The sequence below is a fragment of the Scomber japonicus genome, chromosome 17 (genome assembly GCF_027409825.1).
Source record: "Scomber japonicus isolate fScoJap1 chromosome 17, fScoJap1.pri, whole genome shotgun sequence".
In the NCBI taxonomy this organism is placed as follows: Eukaryota; Metazoa; Chordata; class Actinopteri; order Scombriformes; family Scombridae; genus Scomber; species Scomber japonicus.
The window spans coordinates 24,388,996-24,402,321 of NC_070594.1; the positions used below are offsets into that span (position 1 = coordinate 24,388,996).

General features: G+C 37.2%; 1 protein-coding gene across 2 annotated transcripts in view; it reads right to left on the minus strand.

The window, feature by feature from the left end:
- Window positions 1-9,865: 9,865 nt before the first annotated feature.
- The window catches only part of LOC128376753 (exostosin-1), a 288,133-nt gene continuing 284,672 nt past the window's right edge, over window positions 9,866-13,326 (minus strand). For both annotated transcript variants that reach the window (XM_053336580.1, XM_053336579.1), the window contains one exon: window positions 9,866-10,051. In XM_053336580.1, coding sequence (XP_053192555.1) covers window positions 9,866-10,051 — 186 coding nt within the window. The remainder of the gene's footprint in view (window positions 10,052-13,326) is intronic.

Consider the following 13,326-nt stretch of genomic DNA (forward strand, 5'->3'; position numbering starts at 1 on the left):
ATTTGTTTGTCTCAGTCTAGTAGGAAACTCTAAAATGGTATCACTTTGTCATATCTCCTAGGTTCTTTATTCTGTCATTCCAATCTTTCACGAGTTTCTCAATCAGTGTGTTATTAATGACTTCATATCATCTCTTTATGTTTCTGTTTAACTCATGCTTTTTAAACACACCCATGTTTTGGAGTACTTGGGGACCCCAGTTCAAAAGCGCCCGATTCTGCCTATGAAGTTTTAATAGATGGAACTGTTTATTGAGTTCATATTCAAAGTATTGACACTATCTGGGAGGGTGGGGCACTCAGATTGGATTTGGGATAAAAGCTGCAATTTGTCTTAAAAGTTTATATTTTGGTGCAAATTAACTAACTTTCCTAAAATAACAATCTGTTTTTCTTCAGATGGAATTAATTACATAACTAATGTTTTGAGATGAGATAAGTTAACATTGTTGCAATGATGGCTGAATATTGAATTGAATATTCAATAGGTGTTATCCTCACATATCTGTCCCACATATATGGGCTATTAGCAGCCTATAGAGCCTACTGGTAGGTTCAGGAGGCTGTTATCACCCATTTATTTCAATTGGCTAGTGTTGGTTCTTCCTTCTTGTTATAAGATTTAAAAAACAGTGATTTCTCACTGTTTCTCACATCCTTTTCTGGAGTAAATGTAGCAAGTAAAAGCCTGCATTCAAAATGTTTAAAAAGTATCCAAAGTTAAAGTTCTTTGTATATTGTGGGTCAAATTTGACCTGTTTTGACATTTGACAGCTGTAAAAACACCCCAAATGTCTTTTACTCTGAAAGTTAATGACTTTTCCTAAAGTGGCCCAAAATGCACAAAAATGAAAATATTTCAAAATGTTTTGTATAAATGCTATAAATGTTTGTTCATTGGGGCTGTTCTGGGTCAAATTTGACCCGTAACTATTGACAAGTCTTTTTGTTAAATAAATAAATGTTTTAATAAGATAGCAGTTATGATGATTTCTGGTGGCTCCATAATAAACTCCACAGTTCCATAAAGCTCCTTTAATTTTCAGTTTCAATAAAATACATTTCCATCATTATGTCTATGTTATATTTTCATGTCTTAGGTCAAATAGGACATGATATTGTGTGATAGGAGCTGAGTGGTGTAAAAGCTCAAAAATACATTATCTCTGCTCTCTGAAACATGAATCAAAGTTTAATCACATTTATTGATCAGTCAGATCAACTATTGATGCTTTTTAAACATCTGTGCTTCAACATTTGGTATAGACACTTTTTATGAGGAGATTCTTACACCAAACCTACTATGAGGGTGTAGAATATGAACAGTATATGAGGGTTAAACTGTAACAATTCACCATGTTGAATGAGATATGAGATATATATCATATATTTTGTATGTCTTCAGTCTGTAGAGGCAATGTAGTGGAGTAAAAAGTGTAATATTTAGTGGAGTAGAGGTTAAAGTAGCATACAGTTCAAATATGAAGTACAAGTACTTCAAAACTGTACGTATATACTTGATGAAAAGTACTTTATTGACCTGTGATTTACATGTATTTGAAGTGCTGAACTTGTAACTGCCTTTTTTAAACGTGTCACAAATAAATGTTGTAAAATGATTTGGGTGAATTGTTGCTTCAAAAGTATTTCTACTCTAATTTGACACAACAAAAACAGTAGAAGATCCACTTCACTGTAACCTCAGTAAAACAAATGCTGCTGTTTAAGTTGAGCAACATTCTGCCTCGTATTTAGTTCATTTTAAAAAATCAATTTTTATGAAAAGGGCCATACAAATGGTCTTTTAAATATCCCCTAAAAGGGTTGACCCAATGGTGGAATAAAACTAGTGATCGTTAGGAGACGTCTTGGATACCGGAGGGGAACCTGAATTTCACTTTTAGACAATGTTTTATGTCACTTAAAAGCCTTCTGTGCCTTATGCTTCCCCCCTGTCAGATTTATTTTTTCATGTTTCTTTGTGCTGCCTGGCTTCTCCTGACATCAGCAGCAATACATGGATCCATGTTCTCTGTCCAGGGGAGAAGTGAAGCGGTTTAGTTTCCTCCTGAGGGAACCCATGGATGATCACATCCAATGACTAACGCTGACCTGTATTGATCACAGAGACAAGACCTTTTAATGTGCCCTTACAGAAAGGAGGGCTTTATGTGACTGTGTGTGTGTGTGTGTGTGTGTGTGTGTGTGTGGGCCTCGCACTGAAAAGATAAAAAAGTCTGCAGCAGAGAAACAGTCTGTAAGATATTATTATAGTCTGGACACCCTGTTGACAGCTCTTTGTAGAATCTCTGTGCTTCACCAGCTCACATCACATTGAGAAGGAACAGAGGCAGACAAAGAAGGTATCAATATGCTATTTGTGCTTTATATGTGCACCTTTATCTGTTTCTTACCACCAAACACATAAATCTATAAAAGGGGCTTACTTCCACAGAGTATGTTCTCCTCAAAAGAAGCCCAAACATCCAAATCTGAACTGCAAGCTTACTGCACATCAAACAGAGAGGACAAATCATGAAGACACTTGCCTCAGTCTAATTGAAACAGGGGAACAGAGACAGAGATAAACACATATAGAGAACATGTCTTGACAGCTGGAGATCCAAATAAAAAAAAAATGTATCCAGCCAAATGTCAGTGTTCTGAATAGAAGGAGTGTATGAATGAACAGCACAATAGTGGATTATGCTCCAGGAAATTTATTGTGAAGATTTTTGTTGTATTTTTTGACACAAAACCGGCTCACCATTGAAATGCATTATAATGTTTTAACTAGAGCCATGACAGAAATATTGGTCCACCGATATTATTGACCGATATTGGTCCATCACAGATATATCGGTATTAGCATATATGTTGGCAGATATCTGTCTATTTTTAAAATAATTCTTAATATGATTCTTTTTCTTAATTCAAGTTTGTTGTTTTTTTTTTTTTACTGTTTTTTGTTCATAGTTATTGATAATTATTGAATTTAGTGAAGTTTATTCTTTTTTTTTTTTTTTACTGATGTCACTTTTTATTCCTAAACTGTAAAATATATCCATTACATATCTTTGTCACAAATGATAACCACATTTGATGGACAATTGTAAAAAATATGTTCATGTACTGTATATACTCTGTAAGTATATATCAGCCGATGTATTGATATCAAGATTGTTTTACCCCCTAACATCGGTATCAGCATTGGCCCTTAAAAAAATCTCTTATTGGTCGGGCTCTAGTTGTAACATATGAGCAGGCTATGAACTTTTGAGAAGAGACACTTGAAGCGACTTGTTGCATCTATCTTGTGTCTTTAGAAAGCAAAGGTGGAAGTAGAAGTATGGAGGAGTTTGGTGTTGGTATTTATGGGCTGTGGAACATATCTTGACACTAGATATTACTGTCTCCTAACAACACCTGCATTATAGGAGGGGTTTAACATGTTTCAAGCCTGTATTAAATTAACAGTCAGATACCCAATTGTAATGTAATGTCTTGCTGTAATCATTTCTCTTGTTCATACAGTCCATTAGCACATCCCTTCATAATGCAGTTTCAGTTAAGTGATAGGGGACAAAATCCACAGTCCTCCCTCTCTACAAAAATGTAAAAGGTTATTGTTTTATGCCAAAATGTGCCAAATTCCCAATTTTTGTTATGATCCTGCAGCTGAAGAGGAAAACTATGTCCATCGAGACACAAAGAGGGACTCTTTGTACTAAAAAGACTAGACTGAAGCTTTGGCCTCCATCACTTCCATTGTAAGTGTATTATGATGGAGTCTTCTAATGGTCAGTATGAACAGGAGGAATGATTACAGCAAGAAAAGCATGTTTCAGTCCCCATTTGGGGCAGACTTAAGAGCCTATCTTGTGAACTTATTATTCTTAGGTCATAGGGCTTTAGCTTTCAGAAGGCAATGATGACATGTTTGACAGACACCTTTCAAGCTTCAAAGGGTTGAATGTTTGATAGAAAACATAGACTTTTATGGTAGAATCAAGTTGTCATCTGCTGACTTCATGCAGGTTTTCACTAGCACCAAATCAAATTATTTTCAATGATTTTCACAACTTTAAAGAATGCTCCTTAGACCAACAAGACCTTCAAATAACCCTCTTCACCAAAACCTTCTTTAGGCCCGCCTTTAGTATTCATAAGCAGTACATAAACTAACATAAATGGTTTATAACATACTACACACAAGCAGATATATGCATAGTTGTCAACTCTAATAACTTCTCATGAATACTTTTATATACATTGTGTATTATCTATATTATTATAACTGTAATATATTACATTGTTGTTCATTATCTGTTTATCATATACCAGCATCCAGTTATGGGTGCACACAAGAGTTATAGTTGACAATTACATTCATTATAACTTATTTGCATAAGTTTAAATACTGCTTATAAATGCTAAATAGGGGGAAATAAAGTTCAGTGTCACCACTTCTTCCTCTGTGTGTTAGAAAGCTCAGTGAATACTTTCCATACAAATGACACATTGAAAATATCCACTGTGACATGAGAATATCTGTCTGTATTAAGCTGTAGAAGCTTTTTATTGCCAGTGAGAGCAAGTCCATAAAACCAAGTAAACAAACAGACAGTCATTTGATGATTGGTGTTTTTGGTACGAAGGCTTATTTAATGTTCATGAGGAAAATGTTTTTCACAGCATCGTGCTGCAGAAGGAGGAGGTGCTACTATTGGTCTCAGGGGTACCTTTACCTCCTAAATGCCACTGTAATACATAGGATAATGTGTACATTATGGGCTAAGAGACGCACACATGCAGACACAGAAACACACAGTGCTTTACGGGCTGCAGGGACCATAATAATACATCATAGGAGCAAAAGGAGAATTCCCTAAAGCAAACTGAAATGAAAGCCATTGTGGTTCACATTAAATCATCTGCTGGCTCTGGTAGTGTGCCAGGCTGAAGAAAACGAAGGTGCACTGAGAGAGGAACGTGGGAATGATTGTATTTGGAAAATAGTTCACCCTAAATAGAAAATGGTCCATTCTGATCTCGTACACTGCCAGCTTTGAATGAAATCCAGAGGTGGTACAAATGACATCACTTAAATTTGACAGCCTGCTGTTAAATCTTAATAATGTTGGAATATATATTCAACAAACTGACTGTCAGTAAGGATTGTTTGAACATATAGTTAGAGAAAGCTTTCAGATGGTTGTTAGACAGAAATTTAAACCATCTCTGAATTTTAAAATGAGAGTCAAACACATCTTACACCACATCTAACCAGCAGCCAACTACTTGTTGTGACCAAAGTGATATATTTATCTCAGAGCAACTGAACATGTGTTTATGATACATTATGCTTTTCTCCCCACTGACAGACAGATGATGAAATTGGATTATTAAAATGTATTTATTATTTTTTCAATTGGTCTAGGCTATAAAAAGTCAGAAAATAAATTAGTAAATAATATTTTGATCTCTACATGAAGGTTTAAATGCTGCATGACAGAGGATGTGACATTAGTATCCTCAATGGTAGTAAGAAAACATTTTTGATTGATCTATAACTTAAAAGATTCATTGGTAATAAACACCAGTTCATTTTTAGCACTGCATAATGTGGAACATAACCTTCTGATGTGCAGTTTCTATAGAGTACATGTGTTTCCTTCTGTTTGATATATTATACATAATCAGTTGACTTCTAGTACTCAAGATGCTGAAAATAATCTACAAAATAAGTCATTGACAAATAGAAGAAGTATTAATGTTTTCCAGCATGGACGCATTAAGACAATTACAGTTGTTGTTTGTCACCCCTGGGCTTCCATCTCCCAGGAGTGAACCAGAGCTTGGGGATTAATTTGCAGGCTTTCCAATAACGATCTTAAGTGAAGGATAAATAAAGTAACTTCTCTGTTTCATGGCTCTGCTGTCATTGTAGTGAATGTTGCTTTGAACCACTGCCATCTGTATCTGTGGGTCTCCATAAAGAACATTCTATATATATACATATATATATAAGACTACAGATAGTTGTTAGACTGTATGTTTGAGGACTTTAGGTGTGTTCAACAAGAAACATGTGCTATAATCAATGCTTTCTCATTTTGTATCTTGTATCTTATGAAGGCATGTATGAAGTACTGTACCTCCAATATGAACCAAACTATTAATTATAAATATTTGTATTTCTCAATAGTTTTCAGTAAAGGATCATGCAACTCTTTGTAAAACATAGTATGCACATGTGGCTGAATAGATGAAATCAATAGATGACATGTCTGCAGTTCTGATGTCAATAATTGTCTTTTGTAAAGATGTAACCTGAAAGGAATGCAGCGTCCTTTGACAGCTGTGTTAATTCTTCTGAGATCATGGATCTTAGTTTGAAGGCACATGTCATATCCAAGCAGAAGAAACTGTGATAACCTTCTTATGATGAAGAGATCCCGGTTATTGGTTGTGCAAGACAGGAGGGAACAGGGGAGTGAGGCAGAGAAAGAAGAGAGAGGGTCTGATGAAAGAAAGGTGTGCAGAGCAAAAAAGATGAGGTGATTAGAATTATTGTCTCTGAGAGGACGGAGGAGAAAAAGGTGAAAGGAAAATAAGGAACGACAGATGAGGGGAGAGACAAATTTAAAGTGACAAAAAAGGGAGCTCCCTGGGAAAGAAAATCACCTCCTTAATGGTCATGGGAACAAGCGTCTATACTGTACATGAAAGAGATGTGTGTGTTACTGTGTGTGCCTATACCTGCCTATACCTATACCTATACTGTACAGTATAAAATGTATTCATTACTGTTTGAAACTGATGTCATTGTTCAACTCAACTCTGCATGTTGCTTAGCTGCAGCTATTAAGCAAAAATATTAATAATTATGAGGATTTGATGGTTGTCTTTGTCTTATTTGATAGTTAAATGAGTATTTTGGGTGTTGGACTGCTGGTTAATGGTGTTACCTTGGGCATTGTACATTTTTTACTCTTCTAAGAAACAGATCATTCATCCATTTATCAAGAAAACTTGCAGATTTATGTTTAATGGAAAAGAAAATTGTAAAACAACACTGTAGGAGTTCGGGTTAAGGAACATACATCAGGGATAGTTTGAAGTCTCCATTGTATGAATATTTGTTTTTGAAATATATTTTTCATTTACTTTTATGGTAGCCGTACTCAAGTGTGTTTTCTGTTTTGGTGCAATCAATGTCCAGCCAGCTCTGGTTCACCTTAGTTCAACTTGTATTGGGTGGATGTGCTTGATTGGCCAATAGAAACACTGCTGCACTGTGTTTGGAAATAAAGTTACAATGTATTTCATCACTGTTTTCTGCACATTGTCACACTACTAGATTACAAACATAGACTGTATAAAAGAATTACAAACTGAAGCATCCTTATTCATAGTGATGCAGGGAATTTTTGTGAATGGAAATGCAGCATGATTTTCACTGAAAATGTATTGTCATATATGTTGTTTAATAATATACAAGAGGAACTACATTTGTTCAGTTGTGCAATGGCTATACTCACTCTTGAAAAATACAGTTTTTTCAATGACTGCTTTCACACTGTTGTAAACGGTTAAGCAAGTTAAGACATGTTCAACACAGAGCTCAGGTCAGCATCACAAAATCTATCACATCCTCAAGTAGCCCACATGTGACGCAAATAACACCATTTCCTTCAGATGCTTTATGTCTGTCACACATTCCTGTCATGACCTCATGCCTGAAACTAAAAAAAGAGTTGAAAGCAAGTTCACACAACACTCACCAGTCATTGCAGAGACCCTGGGTTCAGTTCCCTGCAGAGTTTCTGGCTTGACAGTATGTTCCAATGAAGGTAATTGGTAGTGGAGGTCTTCTCAGGTCCACCCAAACCCTAGGACCTGAGACCTGGCCTTGGACCGGACGGGTTTATACATTTTTTACAGTCGGTTGGGTCCAGGCCAGGTCCTGTTCTATGGCTGCAGGTTACTGCTCTGTTTACCATTATATGTAATACCTGAATGGATTTGGCCGTGATCAGACAGCACTGACCATGATGGTGCTGTGTGTGTGTGTGTGTGTGTGTGTGTGTGTGTGTGTGTGTGTATTGTAACTTGCAGCATTGTAACATTAGAATCAGAAACAGCCGTCCTCCCAAGAAAAATGGCTATGGTTACACTGTAAGTTCCTATGGCTGCCATCTATCATTATATACTATATATAGCTAATATTGTATATTGCACAATATTGAGTTTTAAGAAACTAAATATAGTTTCTGATTTGTTCTTTACTGTATTGCTATTGTAAAGCTATGTGTATAATTCAGTATTGTCAGCCTTAACACAAAGTAATTAATATGGCAAGACAAAAATACCACTGCATTAGCATCTGAAACATAATGAAATAATGACTTATAGAAGAAATAAAAAAACAAATAAGACTATATTGCAGTGTCTCAAATAGCATACTTACACTTAAAATATTTTGAGTGTATAAGTGCATTCATACTGAGAATATGGAAAAATGTAGTGCATGATGAGTATCTGGAAGGTGCACTCAAAACAGTCAAAAAGTTGAGTGTGGAACTATAGACACTTCTCACCCTCAATGGTCACCATCTTGGCTACGTAGCAGAAGGGGAGGGACCACTTTTCAAACAGGAAATGTTGTCCAAGGACATTGTAACTATGGTGAACATCGTAGCATTATATAAATGCATTATATATATGTTTTTTGCACTAAGTGGCACTATACTGTTGTCAGATATGAGCCATCAGTAAGTTTATTGAGTTAATTTAGCAGTCTGTAATGATGTTGTACTGTCAATGATAACACAAATACTAACTTTAGCTTACTAATGCTAACTCGCAAATGCTAGCTTGCTAATTAGCTAATTGTCATCTCCAGTAAGTTCACAATGGCTGTGTTTGATTTGAAATACCAGCCTGTCAAAATGTATACACTACACAAATAAGTACTTATTGTTCACAGTGTACTACGCAGAAGTATACTAACAGAAGTATGTCATTTGAAACACAGCATGAGATAAGAACAATTAAAGTAAGGGAGGAAGCAAGAAGTGGTGTTAAGACCCAGCCTTTCACCTTGTAACATAACATCTCTTTATTTTATTTTTTATTTGCTTCATACAGACAGGAACTGCTGAAAATCTACAATAGTATACAAGACGCATATTGCCATTGTCTCTGGGTGTTTTTTGGGTAACAGCTGTCATGTGGCCCGGTTTTATTTTGTCCATTTTGTCCACATTGTGTATCTACTAAACATACATAACCCCAGAGAGTGCTTCCTTTTGACTTTTAGACTGTTTGGATACAACCTATAATCCCATAAAATCTCTTAAGCCTTTTGGCCAACTTTAAACTGTACAGTATACTGCTCTACAGTCAGCAGGCAGATAACCACAATAAACATGTCTCTTAGGTTTAAAAAAAAAACAAAAACACATTAAATTTTTCAGGTCCTTGTACAATTTTCTTGTTCAAACCATGCAACACATATGTCTGTGGTCCAGGTCTTGTTGCATGTATATCCATGCATTCATATTTATGTGTATTGTCACAGACGGCGGGTATGCACTTGCTCTTATCAACCACGCATACAGAATGCAGTCTTTTTTTTCATAGATATACGCAGTTAAATGCTTTATACGCACCTCTGTGTTGTATCATTTTTATGTCCAGTGCATGTGTGAGCTTTATAGCCTCACAAATGTTCACGTTCAGTGTGTGTGTGTGCTGTCCTCATGGGGTCTCTAACAGGAATCACAAGAACACAAATACTCCTGCCCACCTTTCGTACTTTCTCTCTCTCAGTCAGTGATTTGGTGTGTATCCTCGTGCATTCACAGCCTCTCAATGTCCCTGTATTTCTTCCTCAGGATGGAAACCTGGTCCCTGAACAACACTGGGTCCAATCTCATCTGGGAGTGCACCAGGGGCATGAAACCCAGCCAGTGACTGAAGGCGTTCATGCAGGTCTGGCGCTGGGCAAAATGGTCCGGGTCGGCCCACCGAGACGCCTTGGAGCCCTTGGTTTAGAGAAACAGAGATGGGAAACGGGGAGAGAGGGAGAGAATACATGTATGAGAGCAGCTGAGGAATCAATGAAAGGAGCTGTGATAGAAATGTGTAATAAAAAACAGAGAATACTGACTATAATCATAACTGCAATAACTGCCCATTATAAGATTATAACTGACCATGTCTTGGATTGCTGGATGAAATCCTAAAAAGGTGAACTTCTTTATGGGGGAGCACAAAAAATGATCATTTAAAAAACAGAACTAACATAATTTATCTTAGTGGTTCTGCCTGGTCCCGGTCAAAGATTAGTTCCTTGAGGTATGACTGGCACTTTATTAATCTCCCTAGAGAGACCTTTTTGATTTTAGCAACAAACTTCCAGTTGTACTCTGAAGTCGGAATTTCCAAAATCCACTAATAGTGCTATCAATGGATAACCTAGCTAGAACTGTTTTCTTGACTTCTAAATTGGAACAATTCAAACTTGGGCGTGACGTTGTTCCCAGTTCCGACTTCCAACTTCCGAGGTAAATGGAACGCAGCATTAAAACGACTCAGTGTACAGTGCAGATGCTGACGGGAACAGGAAAGAAAGACGGACATGACCGCATACAATGGAGACAAAGATAGAACCCTTTTAACAGCCTGTATGGTCAAGCATGAGTTCAGGGTTGAAGCAGAACCTACTTTCCAGCAAAACCAGTATCATCATACCCGCAGAACTGGTTGACCTCACCAGCTGGTTGGGAATCCCCTAGTACTGTAGTTGTTGAGACTCCAGGCAACAGCAGCACAGAATGCAACATTAGCCACATCAGACTTGTAGAAAATGTGCTTTGAAGAGTCTTTCACATATATTTCACATACAGCCCGTTTGACCCTTTCAGCTACAAGTAGCAGGTTGTGTTCCTCACTCTGTCAGTACAGATAAACTCACTGAACTTGTCTGAGAGGATCTGCTGTTGGTTACAGCTGGTTGTCTATGTGTACTGAAGCTCTTTCACATCATCTTTCTTTATGAGAAGAGGAGGACACAGAGACCTTGGTAAGATATTCACCAGCAGCAGCAGCAACTTTGTTTTATTGAAATTTTAACACATAAGAGAGTTATTAAGCAAATATTTATGGTACATTTGTACATGACTGAAAGACGATGTGAGCTGATAAAACTAGACTGCTGCAATTCATATATCAGCCAGTGAGTGTGGTCCTTTATTCAGTCTATCCCCAATCTGGAAGGGTTAAAAAATATATCAAGAAATACAGTTCCTGTCACTGAGATATTGTTTCCCTCAGTGATCGAAGCCACTGGGTGACTCCATGATTCTATCGCCTCTTTGCTGCTCTGTGACCACACCTGTTTATCTGGGTTGCTGCTGGTAGATGAGTTGGAGAGGGGGCAGTTGTGAGCAAGATGGAGGGCAGCAGAGGCTTTTGATAAGCAGTGGCATGGGAGTATGGAGCTGGAGCAGATTCATCTAGTGTGCTGCAGGAGGGTGGCAGCAGGGGGGTACAGAGGGTCAGGTAGAAAAATAAAACTACAAGAAAAGAAGTGACTCGGCACTGAATGAATCACCTCTTCTCTAAAAATACAAAATGAATAAATGACTGATAAAACAGAAAGCCAAAAATAAAAGTAATGACTTCATCAAAACAGTTCTTGCTGGTCAAAGTTTCCCAAAAGATGTCAGCTTCTTCTTCCACCTTCACTACGATAAATGTCTATCTGTTGTTGCTTGAAGCAAAGTAACAAATCAGGGTTGAGAGAGAGGGAGGAAGGGAAAGAGAGATTCTCAAAAAGAAAGAAAAGAAAGAAAGAAAGTAAGAAAGAAAGAACGAGAGGGCGAAGGAAGGTGGGTGTAAATCGAGGTTTTCTGCACCGCCTTCACAATTAAGACATTAATCACAGAGTCCATACTGCTGAGTCATCATCCTGCCTGTGGTCAGGCCATCAATCACAAGATGACATTGGTCTGGCCATATGAAATACACACACACACACACACACACGCTCACACACGCACACACATACACATATAGGGAACTCCCAATGAGAAGGTCAGGGTTGTATGTAGCCTAAAGCGTCTCCACTATTGCTCATGCAACACAAGGAGTATGTGGCTACAAACTCAGTGGGTGGTAATATGACCACATAAGACCAGGAGGAAGAGGGCACATTGCCAGTAATGCAGGTATACCAAAATGTTCAACACTCAGCTTTGAGCTACAAAGGGCATCATAGAACTGCTTTCACAGGCTGAGTAGCTCCCAATGATGAATAAGCTGACCTTTATGTGAAGACACCTTTCTGAATATAAAGACTATTAGATAAAAGACTTGGGAGCCACTTGTTGTGTCATTACCACATTAATTTAATGTGAGTACAAATTATAATCAAAGATCCCATTAAATGGACACTACATATTATGTGTGGAACCCAATGGTTGTTAATTGTACTTTAACCCTTTAGGACTGGTATGTCTCAGTTGAAACAAATGGATTGTTTTTAATTGTTAGACCATTACAATGAAGTAGGAAATGAGTTTTTAAGGAGGTTTCATATTGTTGGACTGCCAGACTTCTCTAAAGATAGGACTCTTAAACTCAATTTCTTGTTCCGTCAGTTGGATGTTTGAGCTTCACTGTGCCGTTTAGACACACTGAATGGAGAATGTGTGTCCAGACTTTTGACTCGTACAGGGTTTGATACGAGAAGGCTGTTTTTAATATTCATGTACTGAAAGTGGAAAGTCTCTTTATGCTCACCATGATTTGTGACATCACAACAAGTTTGGCCAATCCTGGTCCAACATTCAACTTACACAAGTGTGATGTGGTAACTTAAAGCCTCCAGGACACAACCACTGAGATTGGACTTTACAGCCAAGTAAGAGACATCTTGTGTCTGGCAGTTCAATATATGAAATATATTTGCATTTTTATTGGAAACGTGGAATCTGGAGTAAATGTCATTTTAAGGACTTTTATTGTGGAAAAACCATATTGGACACAAATTGTTCCAAGCAATATTTTCACATTCTAATACAGGAGATCTTTAAGTTTTCAGTTTTGTACTCTGTCACCATTGTATATAGGAAAAAACAACCAATCTTTTATCTATTTAATCTTTATATACAGTAGCACCAAAACACAACAAAAGTCATCTCAAGGCACTTTACACATAGAGCAGGTCTAGACAGTATTCTTTAGTTTAAATTAAAGAAACCCAATATTCCCACATGAGCAGCACTTAAAGACAGTGGCAAGGAAAAACTCCCTT